At 37.3% G+C, this 16319-nt stretch overlaps 1 protein-coding gene and 1 long non-coding RNA gene across 2 annotated transcripts in view; one reads left to right on the top strand and one right to left on the bottom strand.

The window, feature by feature from the left end:
• The window catches only part of LOC128656230 (uncharacterized), a 30231-nt gene extending 29744 nt beyond the window's left edge, over nt 1-487 (bottom strand). The window contains exon 1 of the long non-coding RNA XR_008401982.1: nt 358-487. This is a non-coding gene — a long non-coding RNA (uncharacterized LOC128656230). The remainder of the gene's footprint in view (nt 1-357) is intronic.
• DOCK10 (dedicator of cytokinesis 10) overlaps nt 1-16319 on the top strand; it is a 618846-nt gene that overhangs the window by 356675 nt on the left and 245852 nt on the right. The window contains 2 exon segments of the mRNA XM_053710021.1: nt 466-612; nt 14278-14361. Of these exon segments, the coding sequence (XP_053565996.1) occupies nt 466-612; nt 14278-14361 (231 nt within the window).

Here is a 16319-nt window from a genome sequence, read left to right as displayed (position 1 = left end):
AATGTCATGCTCTAACAAACTAGAGCAAGTAATTGTTTGCTTATTATGGCACTTTAATACAATTAGATCCAAAAATGAGTATGTTTTACACTTCTAATAGCTGGAATAGATACTACTTTCAGAGTGACCTTACAAGATTGTAGTGTTCACTAGAGACAGAATTACCTGTATCTGTTTATTACTGAATATAAAAAATCACAACTAAAGATATGAAGAGAATCCTGTGAGTTGAAACAAAGCAAAATGCCCATGTAGAACAACAAGGATACACAGTACATATTATATACTCTTTAAAAGCTTTCTATATACATTTATATAGCTGTAATTTACAGTATATTGTACTGCTTATAAAGTTACCAGACATATATAGCCGCTTTATGGTGCAATGAATTGTGATGGTAAGTACTTCCGAGTATGAGAAAACTATATTTTTTGATAAATGGTTTTACGCCTTATTGTTTTAAGGTTCAACGCTCTAAAAGGTTTCCTGAAACATTCCTCAGTGAATTGGAATTGCTTGTGATGAGTCTCTCAGATCACGTCTTCTGGAAGTACACAGATGCCCTGGAAGAGACAAGAAAGGCCAACCTGAGTGCTGCCTGCTTCTTAAAGGTGAATGTTGTTCTACAAGGTCACAGTTGCAAAGGGCGAGTTGTATTTTACAGAAATAATGAAATAATGCCTTTATTAAAGGAACATTAAAACATGCAATACATAGGAATATAATATAATGTGAAACAATATAACACTGCGCACTTTAAATAAAAAAAGATATAGTCCTTATTTCTTTGTTCTTCTCCACTGACCTCAGAAAAAAAAATATTAGCACTATGTTAATCTTTTTTCCTGAGGTCAACACTCATTGATACAGTTCTTCAAGCGGAGAAAAAAACAAAGAAATAAGAAATATATCCTTTTGTTTTAATTACTTTTAATTATATGTTTTGTTTTTATTTTGGTGTATTGTAACACTGTTGATAAGTCAACAATTTTTTGGATACATAGGAATATGTGTTAGCAAAAAATGCTTCTGGTAAAATATGACTTTTAGTGAGAGTTTTTACTGTGCATGGGGCATATTTACATATGTCTCATGAGCCTACATTCAAACACGAGCTCACAAACCGTATATTGTGTCAGCAATTACTTCATTTGTGTGATCGCTGACAAATAACTGCCACAAGGTGCCGTTTCAATACTCCCAGGAACATCCCCAGCACAAAAAGGGTCCGTAAAGCGGAACCGCCACCTCAGTGAAAAACGCGGTGTACACACAGAGCCCGGAGAGGAGGTAAAGATAACTCTACAGCAAAGACATCCGTAAAAGCTGAACCGCTATATCAGCGGGGAACGGAGCATATACAGAGAGTACACCGAGGAGTGGGGACATGTAAAGAGGAATCTGGTGAGAATATACGCCTGATCTTTTTGGAGAATTTGGAGATCCCTTGTAAATCCATCCACTAGTGCAGTGCTTTCCAAACTGTGTGTCGGGACACATTAGTGTGTCTGCGGCAGTGTGTAGGTGTATCCCTGCTTCAGCACAATTTTTTTTAATTTAAAATTTTTTAATTTTTTTTTTTGGTTTCCGACTTTCCGCCTGCCTGCTACGCATATCACATGGTTGACACGTGATTGATACCTAGTGGGTCACAGATCATCTTAACCTATTGGCGCAGCTTAGTGGGAACTGAAACTATTCCCATTGGTGGCACATTGGCTCCTGACTGCACTTTTGGACTCCTCAATCAGCTCGTGACTGCAAGTGTAGTCAGTGAGTGGGACAGCAGTGCGTTTGCAGCGCGGGCAGTAGTCAGTCGGACTTGCAGAGCTCTGAGGGAAGCAGCTTAAATGCTGAGCTGAAGTCAGAAGTCAGTGGGGGGTTTTTTGAAGCTAGCTCCCAGTAGTGCATTGCTGCTCCTGCTCTTGATATATGGATAGGAAGTGGAAGCTTAAAAATGCTTGATGATAAAATGCGAGTGTCTTTAGCTAATATTCCACTAAATATTCAGAAACGGTGTTCATCCCATCAACCTCATACATCCCATTAAAATAGAAATTATTATATAATTTATGTATGTGTCCATATCTCTTAAAACAAGTTAGTTTAACCTCCTGTTTGCTAGTACAACTGAATTACTGTGTCGCAAAATGATGTAGGTCTAAAAAGTATGTCACCAACATGAAAAGTTTGGAAAGCTCTGCACTAGTGTATCTATAATGGAGCACTATAAGGTACTGTGGGGCTATTGAGCTGAAGACCTACTACTGACTTATCAATCAAAGTTAGTGTATATCTACAAAGTATCAATCACGATACCATGGGATATTAATGATTTCCATTAAGGACTGTGATTAACATTTCTAGTAAATTCACTACTAGTTTTAGCAATATTGTTATTTATACATTGTTGCTTATATATTGACATTTTTTCTGTGATCTCTATATTAGAGCCTAATATCATCATACATAGACATAAATCTTTTTGACACCGGTGTCAAGTCTATATTATAGTATTTATCATTGATTTATTTATTTATTGTTACCCTTCTGGGATTTTAATATATTGTTATTAAATTTATCTTTTCTATACACTAGAATATCGTTATGTTTTTTTCTCATTAACAGGAGTACATAGAATATCGTTTTACCCTATGCACATATATACAGAATATTATGAAATTTTATAGATTTTTATAAATATCCAATTATATTTTTTATTTTTATATATATATCATTTTAATCGGATCAAGAATTGGGAATTAACAACCCTGATTGTGCCACCTTATTTCACATCAAATAACTGCCACTCGCTGAGCAGATGTGGTGTTTGAATGAGGGTACATGCATGTACAAATTCTCATGCAGAATGCAAACTATAGTTTTATTTTATTTTGTCTAAAAACATGGATTGTTATAAGGATGTGTTATTCCTGGATTTTAATTAATTAAAAGAACATACCTAGTTAGGCTTAGTAGCTGTTTACTACTGGGAGATAGCTGCTGATTGGTGACTGCAGATAAATAAAGAAAATTTGATAAAAGACATAAATTGAAAAATTGTTTAAAATTGCCTGCTCTCTCTGAATCATTAAATACACATTTTGGGTTTCATGCACCTTTTAAAGCAATTTTTTAGCCAGTTTTGGAAATACTAGTCTTAGAGAGACAGTAAGTAAAATACAAACTGTTATGGTGTAGATTGAGCATGCATGCAATTTTAAACAACTTTCCAATTGGAAAGTTGTTTAACCCCTTTATTGCATATGACAACACGTGGTTGTCTGTCAGTTGCACAATGTTGATAGAGTCATCTCAGGGGTAGAGGATAAAGGGAGTAAGTATTCAGTGCCCTCAATCTCAGCTTCAATAAAAGGACAGTCTACTCCAGAATTGTTATTGTTTAAAAAGATAGATAATCCCTTTATTACTCATGCCCTAGTTTTGCATAACCAACACAGTTATATTAATATACTTTTTACCTCTGTGATTGCCTTGTATCTAAGCCTCTGCAGACTGCCCCCTTATTTCTGTTCCTTTGACAGACTTGCATTTTAACCAATCAGTGCTGACTCATAAATAACACCACAGGAGTGAGCACAATGTTATCTTTAAGGCACACATGAACTAGCACTGTCTAGCTGTGAAAAACTGTTCAAATGCACTGAGATAAGAGGCAGCATTCAATGGCCTAGAAATTGGCATATGAGCCTACCTAGGTTTAGCTTTCAACAAAGAATACCAAAAGAACAAAGCAAATGCGATGATAAAAGTAAATTGGAAAGTTGTTTAAAATTGCATGTCCTATCTGAATGATGCAAGCTTAATTTTGACTAGACTGTCCCTTTAAGCCCTTTAAATCCCCAAAGACCCATTGTTTTAAAGGCAAATGGTGGGTAGCAGGATAAAAAATTAATAAAAAAACAAAAAAACAGGAGGTAGGCTATAATAGTGCAGTTCCACCACTGCACTATTATACGGGACCAGCGCTATTATAAACAAGGAAACCCTTAAAGGGACACTGAACCCAATTTTTTTGTTTCGTGATTCAGATAGAACATTTCTAATTTACTCCTATTATCAAATTTTCTTCATTATCTTGGTATTTTTATTTGAAATGCAAGAATGTAAGTTTAGATGCCGGCCCATTTTTAGTGAACAACCTGGGTTGTCCTTCCTGATTGGCGGATAAATTCATCCACCAATAAAAAAGTGCTGTCCAGAGTCTGAACTAATAAAACAGCTTAGATACCTTCTTTTTCAAATAAATATAGCAAGAGAACGAAGAAAAATTGATAATAGGAGTAAATTAGAAAGTTGCTTTAAATTGCATGCTCTATCTGAATCATGAAAGAAAAAATTGGGTTCAGTGTATTTAATGAACGGCAATGTACCTGGTATGTTGTGGTTGTTAAGAGGTTAAAAACATTCCCTTATATAGCTTTTAATAAGCAGGTGATCACTGTGGTGATAGTGATCACCAGGTGTGAATAATTGCGCATTTATTTGAGTAGAGTCCCCATGTGCAGGTCAAAGTTACATATATACACCCAAAATGCCTTTTTAAATGAGGATAAGCCCTTCTTCTATTTTACAGCAGAGTTTAGAAAAACACACAAACACACTATCCTTTTCAACCTTGTTTATTAAAATGTAACACTTGTTGTTTATTTCATGATATATACATATAATTATAGTTTGAATCTGCTGGGTCTGCTGTAAGAATAGTTTATAATTTTTGTGGGGTTCTCACAAACAAATAACCTACAGTAGAACTTGTGTGAGCACCACCTAAAACTCTAAAACAGCTCAGCGCAAAGTGTGGAAATGGTCACCACTTAAAGGGTTAAAATGGTATACTTTATCTGAATCATGCAAGTCTAATTTTGACTTTACTGTCTTTTTAAAAGCATATGAAACAAAAAAATTTCTTTCATGATTCAGATAGAGCATGCATTTTTTTTATTGAAATTATTATTACAGTACAGGAGTATTCAGACATCAACATAGACAATAAATGCAAGAACATTCAATGACCAATAAGATGCATAATGACCGTTATCCTGTACATACTGAAGTACTGAAAAAGGCCACTTTCCCAACAGATTGGTGTAATATTAAGAGGTCGCAATTTTAAACAACTTTCTAATTTACTTCTATTATCAGATTGTCTTTGTTCTCTTGTTATCTTTTGTTGAAAAGCAGGGATGTTTGCTTAGGAGCCAGCCCATTTCTTGAGCACTATATGGCAGCAGTTTTGCAAGAATGTTATCCATTAGCAAGAGCAGTAGAGGGCAGCACTATTTCCTGTCATGTAGTGCTCCAGATGCCTACCTAGGTATCTCTTCAACACAGAATATCATGGGAACAAAGCATATTTGATAATAGAAGTGAACTAGAAACTTGTTAAAATGTTATGCTCTGTCTGAGTCACAAAAGGACATTTTTGGGTTTCATGTCCCTTTAACTTAGAGACTGCTAGTTTGATGCAAAACAGGAGGCATGTCTGTCTCTTTTAATAAAATCTCATATATCTGAGGTACATATTGTAACCTTTAGGCCCAACTGAGAACATCTCATCATTTGTTAAGTGAAAGTAGTTTATATTTAACCATGTACCACTTATATGATAATAGATTAAGCTGTTTCCTTTTTTCTCATAGAGATAAAAATAACAATCAGGGCCGCGATCCGATATACAGCGTCGCCCGCAAAAGCCGGCAACGCCAAATTTTGCGCTGGTTTGGTATCACATATACGGCGTAACATAGAAGTTACGCTCGTATATTACTGCCTTAGGCCGTAGTTATTTGGCCCATAGACAGGTATACCAAACCAGCGCAGTTTGGTATCCAATATACAGTGTAAGGACTTACGTGGCAAAAATGGAGAAATCTTATTCCATTTTCTCCTCGCCACAAATTGCAGGCGTAGTAAGCCTTACACTGTGTATTGGAGCCCCGTAACTCCCTAAACTAGCTGCAAAATAAAACCTAACACCTAACGCATGCGCAATGTCTATCTACCTGTCAACCGCGATCCCCCACCGCAATCCCTAATAAAGTGTTTAACCCCTAAACCGCCGCTCCCGTACCCCGCCACCACCTACATTAAATGTCTAACCCTCTAATGTGAGCCCCCTACACCGTCGCCATCTATATTAAAATTACTTCCCCCTAATGTGAGCCCCCTACACCGCCGCCACCTATTTAAACTATATTATCCCCTAATATGATCCCCCTACTCCGCCGCCACCTATTTAAACTATATTATCCCCTAATATGATCCCCCTACACCGCCGCCACCTATTTAAAATATATTAACCCCTAATGTGAGCCCCCTACACTGCCGCCACCTATATTATATGTACTACCCCCTAATCTGACCCCCTTACACCGCCACCACCTATATTAAAATTATTAACCCCTAATCTAATCCCCCTATACCGCCGCCACCTATATTAAATTAATTAACCCCTAAAACACTAAAATTTCACTACCACTAAACCTAAGTCTAACCCTACAAATAGCCCTGAAAAGGGCTTTTTTGCGTGGCATTGCCCCAAAGTAACCAGCTCTATTGCCAGCCCTTAAAAGGGCTTTTTGCGGGGCATTGTCACAAAGTAATCAGCTCTTTTGCCTGTAATCTAAATCCCCCTACACCGCCGCCACCTATAATAAATGTATTACCGCCTAATCTAATCCCCCTACACCGCCGCCACCTATATTAAAATTATTAACCCCTAATCTAATCCCCCTATACCGCCGCCACCTATATTAACTATATTAACCCTAATTATATTAGGGTTAATATAGTTAATATAGTTATTATATTATATATATTAACTATATTAACCCTATCTAACTCTAACACCCCTAACTTAATTATTATTAAAATAAATCTAAATAATATTAATAATATTAACTAAATTATTCCTATTTAAAACTAAATACTTACCTATAAAATAAACCCTAAGATAGCTACAATATAATTAATAATTACATTGTAGATATTTTAGGGTTTATATTTATTTTACAGGTAACTTGGTATTTATTTTAACTAGGTACAATAGCTATTAAATAGTTAATAACTATTTAATAGCTACCTAGTTAAAATAATTACCAATTTACCTGTAAAATAAATCTTAACCTAAGTTACAAATACACCTACACTATCTATAAATTAAATAAACTACAAATATCTAAACTAAAATACAATTAAATACACTAAACAAAAAAAACAAACACTAAATTACAAAAAATAAAAAAGATTACAAGAATTTTAAGCTAATTACACCTATTCTAAGCCCCCTAATAAAATAACAAAGCCCCCAAAATAAAAAAAATTCCCTACCCTAATCTAAATTACAAAAGTAAACAGCTCTATTACCAGCTGTTTACTTTTGGCTGATTAGAATAGCCAATAGAATTACAGTAGCTCTTATTCTATTGGCTATTCAAATCAGCCAATAGAATTAAAGTAGCTTACATCCGATTGGCTGATTTGAATTTGAAGGCTCAAATCAGCCAATAGGAATTCAAGGGACGCCATTTTTAATCGCGTACCTTGAATTCCTATTCAGTGTCTGGCGGCGATCGTATGAAGAGGATCCTCCACGCTCCGGCTCCGGTCTTCAGTTCCAGCGGTCTTCACTTCCAGCGGTCTTTAGTTCCAGTGTCGCCGATCTTCAGTTCCAGCATCGCCGGTCTTCAGTTCCAGATGGACGGTCTTCAGCTCCGTGGTCATCGGTCTTCAACTCCTCCGCTCCCCGCCGGCTGGATCCTGGAAGAAGACTTCTCCGCCTGGAACAGGACCTTCCCCGCCGGTCTTCAGGACAGGTAAGGAGCACTTGTGGGTTAGACTTAGGTTTTTTAAGGGGGGATTGGGTGGGTTAGAGTAGGGGTATGTGGGTGGGGTTTGTTGGTTTTTTACAGGTAAAAGAGCTGATTACTTTGGGGCAATGCCCCACAAAAGGACATTTTAAGGGCTGGTAATAGAGCTGTTTACTTTTGTAATTTAGATTAGGGTAGGGAAATTTTTTTTATTTTGGGGGGCTTTGTTATTTTATTAGGGGGCTTAGAATAGGTGTAATTATCTTAAAATCTTGTAATCTTTTTTATTTTTTTGTAATTTAGTGTTTGTTTGTTTTTGTAATTTAGTTTAGTGTATTTAATTGTATTTTAGTTTAGATATTTGTAGTTTATTTAATTTATTGATAGTGTAGGTGTATTTGTAACTTAGGTTAGGATTTATTTTACAGGTAAATTGGTAATTATTTTAACTAGGTAGCTATTAAATAGTTATTAACTATTTAATAGCTATTGTACCTAGTTAAAATAAATACCAAGTTACCTGTAAAATAAATATAAACCCTAAAATAGCTACAATGAAATTATTAATTATATTGTAGCTATCTTAGGGTTTATTTTATAGGTAAGTATTTAGTTTTAAATAGGATTAATTTAGTTAATATTGTTAATATTATTTAGATTTATTTTAATAATAATTAAGTTAGGGGTGTTAGAGTTAGATAGGGTTTATATAGTTAATATATATAATATAATAACTATATTAACTATATTAACCCTAATATAATTAGGGTTAATATAGTTAATATAGGTGGCGGCTGTATAGGGGGATTAGATTAGGGGGTAATAATTTTAATATAGGTGGCGGCGGTGTAGGGGGATTAGATTAGGGAGTAATACATTTATTATAGGTGGCAGCGGTGTAGGGGGATTTAGATTACAGGCAAAAGAGCTGATTACTTTGTGACAATGCCCCGCAAAAAGCCCTTTTAAGGGCTGGTAAAAGAGTTGGTTACTTTGGGGCAATGCCCCGCAAAAAGCCCTTTTAAGGGCTGGCAATAGAGCTGGTTACTTTGGGGTAATGCCACGCAAAAAGCCCTTTTCAGGGCTATTTGTAGGGTTAGACTTTAGTGGTAGGGAAATTTTAGTATTTTAGGGGTTAATAATTTTAATTTAGGTGGCGGCGGTATAGGGGGATTAGATTAGGGGATAATTAATTTAATATAGGTGGCAGCGGTATAGGGGGATTAGATTAGGGGTTAATAATTTTAATATAGGTGGCGGTGGTGTAGGGGGCTCACATTAGGGGTTAATATAGTTTAAATAGGTGGCGGCGGTGTAGGGGGCTCACATTAGGGGTTAATATAGTTTAAATAGGTGGCGGCGGTGTAGGGGGTAACATGTAGGTGGCGGCAGGGTAGGGGGCTCACATTATGAGGTAAAACATTTAATGTAGCTAGCGGCGGTGTAGGGGGGTCAGATTAGGGGGTAATATAGATAATGTAGCTAGCGGCGGTGTAGGGGGCTCAGATTAGGGGGTAATATAGATAATGTAGCTGGCGGCGGGGTCCGGGAGTGGCGGCTTTGGGGTTAATACATTTATTGTTAGGAGTGAGAGGGGGGATTGCGGATAGAGGGGTATACGTGTCGGGCTATGTTTGGGAGGCGTGTTAGACGGCGGCAGTTTCTAAAGTGCCGTAAGTCACTGGCGACTCCAGAAATGTGTACTTACGCAGATTTCTGGACATCGCTGGTTTGTCAGACTTACGGCACTTTAGCATCTGACGGCGCCGTATATGGGATAGCTCGAGTTGCGAGCTGAAACTACGGGCGGCGCAGGTTTCCATGCTTGCGCTGAAACCTGCGCCGTATATATCGGATTGCGGCCCAAGTGGCAGTATACTGTGAGATTTTACAGTTACATTTTACTCTTGTTGCTAATTCAGCATATTAGTGCTTGGCTGTTATTTAAAGGCATACTAAACCCACATTTTTTTCTTTCATGATTCAGATAGAGCATGCCATTTTAAGCCATTTTCTAATTTTTCTAAATGTAGTCACCATTCAGCAAGTGCTATCCAGGGTACTGAACCAAAAATGAGCCGGCTACTAAGCTTTTATTCCTGCTTTTTAAAATAAAGATAAAAAAATTTGGTTTTAGTATCCTTTTAAAACACCCTTTTTTCTCTGTATGCTAAGGTGCTTTCCTCTAGTAACAAATGATGTAATGCAGGAAATTGACACATTGTACTCATTACTTTGAAGAAAGCAAATAAATATTCAAATGCAAATAGTTAGTGCATTTTCAGAGGTTGCTTTTGTGTTGCTCCCATACCACCCACCAAAAGCATATTAGCCAATCAGCTACTGCAGAGGTCACAGTGTTGGCGGCTTCTCTTCCATTCCTTATTTCATTCTGGCCAACTCCACATATGCATAAATGGGATTAAAAAGACGTGTTTGTTAATACAGAGTAGTGATGTCCCGAACTGTTCGCCCGCGAACGGTTCACAGCGAACATAGCTTGTTCGCGTTTGTGGGCGAACACATGGCGATGTTCGATCCGCCCCTATGTGTCATCATTGTGGAAACTTTGACCCTTTATGCCACAGCCGCCTGACACATTAGAGCCAATCAACATCAGACACTCCCTCACAGACACTCCCAGCTACTCGGAATCCGCCATTTTAGACTCATAACGACCTTGCTTTTTTAATGAGAGGACGTGTTGTGTTTTTGCTCCTGACATTAATAGGAAAAACATAGCTAGGCTAGTGTATTTACAGTCCAGAAGGACTCCACTCATCTCTGCTGCAAGCACAGCACCCCAAAAAGCCCTTTTTAGGGCTATATTTTGTGCCGTTTTTTTTTTGTTTTGTTTTTTTTTTATTAGCATTTGCCTGGCTTTCAGCTGTGTGTTTAAGGCTCACAGCATATGCTGTGACTACTGCCACCACTGATATCTCCCTAACAACATTAGTTTAAATTTAACTAACCCAAAAATATAATTATTTTTCTAGTGTAATTTTTTTCATTTTCTATCAGGCCAGTGTCACACAGCATATACTCTGGTTCATTGCTCTGTGCCAGCCAGCAGCCACCAGTGTTAATATCCGTTTATAACATTATTTTAAATTAAAAAAAAAATAATATATATATATATTTTGCTAGTGTAATCTAATTACATTTACTATCATGCCTGTGTCTGTCAGGCTCACTCAGCATTAATATACCTCTTTTTTTTCAGTCTTTTGGTTAATTGGTCTGTGCCAGGCAGCCACCCAGCACTCATATCTATTCTACTTCACCTTAATTTTAATATAAAAAAAAAAAAGTTTAAATTTGTTTGCTAGTGTAATCTAATATAATTTTCTATCCGGCCTGTGTGTTTTGCTGACATAGAGAGCCTACTGTGTTTACTTGCTGCCCTCCCTAGTCTATGAGCCATGACTCATATGTGTTTAACCTTTTTTTAATTCCCCCCCAAAAAAAATAATTTCAATCATTTTTCTAGTGTAATCTAATAGTATTTTCTATCAGGCGTGTGTGTATCCGACTTACAGAGCCTACTGTTTTTAATAGCTGCCCTTCCAAGGCTATCAGCCACGACTCATATGTATGTGCTTAACCTTTTTCTTAAAATTTCCAAAAAAAAGTCTTTAAATCATTATGCTAGTGTAATCTAATTGTATTTTCTATCAGGCCTGTGTCTAACTGTCTATCTGACTTACACAGCATACTGTTGTTATAATTGCTGCCCTACGTAGCAGCCAGCCAGTGCGTCCACTCATAGAGTCATATGTGCATTGCACTTCTTAACATAATTTTAAAATATTTTGCTAGTGTAATGTAACTTAATTTTCTATCAGTCCTGTGTTTTTGTCACTTACACAGCATACTGTGTTAAATTGCTGCCCTACCTACCATCCACGACTCATATCTGCCAGCCTGTCTGCCAGGCCCAAGTAGCCAATTAGTGGCACCAATCACAATTCTTGTAACAGTAATTAAAAAAAAAAAAAAATCATAATTTTTTGGACTGCAAATATTCAGTCTCCTAGTGCCATTGAATTTCATTTACCTCCTGCCTGCCACTGCCAGCCTTTTGTGCCAGGCCGTCTAGCCAACTATTTACACCAATCATAATTGTTGTCACAGACAGTATAGTTATTAATTTAAATAAAACATTTTTTTAGTGTTGATCTTAATCCTCAGTTTGCTCATGCCTTTGAATTGCACTTTTCTACAGCCTTCCAAGCCTGTGTGCTAGGCCTACTTAAAAAATATTTACACCAATCATATTTGTTGTGACAGTATTCTAATAATTAAAAATTAAAATTTTTGGTAATAGTTGCTGTGATTTGAATCCTCAGTTTGCTGGTGCCATTGAATAGCACTTTCCTCCTGCCTTGCAGCCTGCTGTGAGCCAGGCCCACCTAGCCAATTGTTGTCAGCAATCATATTTCTCACCATTCGGTGTCGTATCAGCTATTAAACTAATAAGAACAGTACTACCAAAATACAGCCAATGAAGGGCCTTAGGAAGACTGAGCCAAGGTTGGATTGTAGTATTTGGTTAGGCTAATCATGATGGCCATGTAGACCACCACCGAGAGTCCTGGAAGTAACAGGGATGATGAGATGAAAGTGCTAAGAATAGTACTACTTGAAACAACAGAGTTAGCCATGGGTGTTAATCCAAGACCGCTTGGATTTATTTTTGTATTGGATGCGGCTAATCATGCAGGCCATATAGAGCTGCCACCATTTGGTGTTGTATCAGCTATAAAAATAATAAGAACTGTACTATCAAAATAGACAATGAAGGGCCTATGAAGACTGAGCAAAGGTTGGATTGCAGTATTTTGTTCGGCTAATCATGATGGCCATGTAGACCACCCGTAACAGGGATTAAAGTGCTAAGAATAGTACTAATTGAAACAACCGAGTTAGCCATAGGTGTTAGTCTAAGACCACTCGGCTTTTTTTGGGGTTTGGGTGCAGCTAATCATGAAGGCCAGATAGACCTGCCACCATTTGGTGTTTTAACAGGTATGAAACTGCAAAGAACAGTACTACTTAACACAACCTACTTACCATGGGTCCCAGAGCATATGTTTGGTTGTTATATTTTGTAAGGGTAATCATGCAGGCCATATAGACCTCCACCAATAGGGTGAGTATGAGTAACAGCTATTAAAATGCGAAGGACATTACTAATTAACACAACATAGTTACCATGGGTCGCAGACCAAGAGCAGATGTCTTATTATTATATTTTGTATGGGTAATCATCCAGGCCGTATAGACCTCACCAAATAGGGGGAGTTACAGAGATTAAAGTGCTAAGAATGGTAGTACTTAAAACACAACCTAGTTAAAATAGGTAGCAGACCACATGTCTTATTATTATAATTTTTCAGGGTAATCTGGCAGGCCATATAGAACTCCCCCGATAGGGGGGGGGGAACAGGGATTAAAGTGCTAAGAAAAGTACTAATTAACACAAGCTAGTTGGGTCCAAGAATGCATGTTTGATTATTAGAATTTATTAGGGTAATTATATATCTAACAAATCTATCTATTTCTCTTCTATCGATTCTATCTAACTATCAATTTATGTATATCTATCTATCCTATCTATCAATCAATCTATCTTCTGTCCGGGATGTTTTGAGACAGCCAATTTGGGAATGTTAGTTGATTTAGACCCATTATGGCTTTAAAGCAGACTCTGCATAAACTATGTAATTTTCCATGGGAGTTTTGCCAGGGATCCCCCTCCAGCATGCGACAGTCCAGGTGTTAGTACCCTTGAAACAACTTTTCCATCACTATTGTGGCCAGAAAGAGTCCTTGTAGGTTTTAAAGTTTGCCTGCCTATTGAATTCAATGGCGGTTCGCGCGGTTTGCGCGTTCGCAAACAATACCGGAAGTTCGAGTCCGCCGTTCGCGAACCGAAAATTTTAGGTTCGCGACATCACTAATACAGAGTAGACTAAAACATATTTACAGTATATTTTCTAGAAAACAGGTATTATAAATACATATTACATATGTAGATTTATATCTAAATGGTTTTAAACAATGTCTAATTCACATATTTTCATATTCTGTATATAAGGGTTCACTGACTTGTCTTGTGACTAACCATAGTTTGAAAATAATAATGGGGCTTTGAACAGAAACCAGTAAAAAAAAATCTTATGCTTGTTAAAGGGACAGTAAAGTCAAAATTATACTTTCATGATTGAACTTTCCAATTTACTTCTATGATTTAAGTTGCTTAATTCTCTTGGTGTCCTTTGTTGAAAAGCATGCCAAGGTAATGCCCAGTTTGGGTTTCATGTCTCTTTAACTTGCTTAGTGGCCTATGAATTATAACTTACCTTATAATCCTTATTTTCTGCAGTGCCTAGCACAAAATGTAGAGAACTCACACATGCTCTTTTTTTATATTTTTTACAGCGTTGCTTCACCTTTATGGATCGTGGTTTCATATTCAAGTTAATTAGTAGCTATATTAGTATGTTTGGTCCAGGTGATCACAAGGTAAGAATTATAATTATTTGGTTTTAGAATAAAATCGTCACATTAGTTAATAAAATAGTGACCATAAAATATTGTGATATTTACAATCCCAAGGTGAAAACGTCACTACATTTAATTGGGGAAAGCGAAAACCCTGACATGTCTAAAGTGTTAGTATAAGAATATTAGCCCCCCAGATTAAATACTGTGATGAAACCTAATCCTACTAGTCTAGATTTAGTCAGAGTGAATCCAAAGCACAACTAATAAAATTACAAGTTTGTTAACTCAATTTATGGAGCCCATTTTGATACTCATTGTCAGCATGTAGTTATAATATATGTTTAAAGGGACAGTCTACACCAGAATTTTTATTGTTTTAAAAGATAGGTAATCCCTTTATTGTCCATTCCCCAGTTTTGCATAACCAACACAGTTATATTAATACACTTTTTACTTCTGTGATTACCTTGTATCCAACAGGCCCATTTATCAAGCTCCGTACGGAGCTTGAAGGGCCATGTTTCTGGCGAGTCTTCAGACTCGCCAAAAACACAACTTATGAAGCAGCGGTCTAAAGACCGCTGCTCCATAACCCTGTCCGCCTGCTCTGAACAGGCGGACAGGAATCGCCGGACATCAACCCGATCGAATACGATCGGGTTGATTGACAGCTCCCTGCTGGCGGCCGATTGGCCGCGAGTCAGCAGGGGGCGGCGTTGCACCAGCAGCTCTTGTGAGCTGCTGGTGCAATGTTAAATGCGGAGAGCGTATTGCTCTCCGCATTTAGCGAGGTCTTGCGGACCTGATCCGCAGTGTCGGATCAGGTCCGCAAGCCCTTTGATAAATGGGCCTGTTGGCATCTTCTGACAGCCCCCTGATCACATTTTATTTATTATCTATTGCATTGCCTTTGAGCTAATTAGTGCTGTGTTGTGTCTTAAATAACTCAACGGGAATGAACACAATGTTATCTATATGGCCCACAGGAACGAGCAATCACCTGTTGTGAAAAGCAAATAAAAAAGCATGTGATAAGAGGCTATCTGTAGTGGCTTAGAAACAGGCAGAAATGTAGAGGTTTAAATGTTATAAAGTATATTAATATAACAATGTTGGTTGTGCAATGCTGGGGAATGAGTAGTAAAGGCGTTATTTATTGTTTTAAACAATAACAATTTTGTAGTTGACTGTCCTTTAAGACCGACCACTATGTTATCTAACACAGCCTATGGTACAGTATGTGGTCCAACAGCTCACTTGGTAATTATCTAATCTCCCATTGTTTACATAGGTATAGTCAGCCTTTTCATGTGCTAGCCTCACTGTAGAGTATCTGAGTTAGTGTCACAAATCAATGGCTTGATTTAAATTAAAGAGCTCACGCTATTACACTTTTAATATAATCCAAAAAGTGTGAGGGCAGTATAGGTTATGTTAAATTCACAGTTAAACACTTTATTTGCACACAGTAACAGATAGGCGTGGAACTTCTACTTTTGCATAACCTGTCTAGCCCTCATGCTTTTTTATATTTTAATGTTTTCAGATCTAGCCAGATGCAGCAAAATGAAATAACTAATGTATACTTAACTAAACATTTTTAATCGAATACATAACATTTGAGACAAAAACTAACCGTTTGGGGTATATATCTTATTTACCTTTTTTAAGCAGTGAACAGTGGAGTCTTCAGAATTTACTTATAGGGCACTTGTTTGAAGCCCATTGGTGTTTTTGTAAGCAGGGCTGTGATGGCATGTGGGCTGGGTTCTGCATGTTGTTGATGGACTCTGCGTGTTCCGTGGGCTGACCTGAGCAGAGCTGTGGGGAACCTGGCAAAGGGGTGGTGGGCAAATGAGGGCCGATCACAGTTGGGGAGCACATCAGGGGCCAACTATTATGTGGGGGGTGCTACTGCCCCCTGGTAACACCACTAGCAGTTAACACCTATGCAGAAAACTGGTAATATTTTCTCT

Source organism: Bombina bombina, chromosome 4, assembly GCF_027579735.1.
Source record: "Bombina bombina isolate aBomBom1 chromosome 4, aBomBom1.pri, whole genome shotgun sequence".
NCBI classification, from domain to species: Eukaryota; Metazoa; Chordata; class Amphibia; order Anura; family Bombinatoridae; genus Bombina; species Bombina bombina.
The sequence above is the reverse complement of the archived record's forward strand: the minus strand, read 5'-3'. Positions and strand labels throughout refer to the sequence as shown.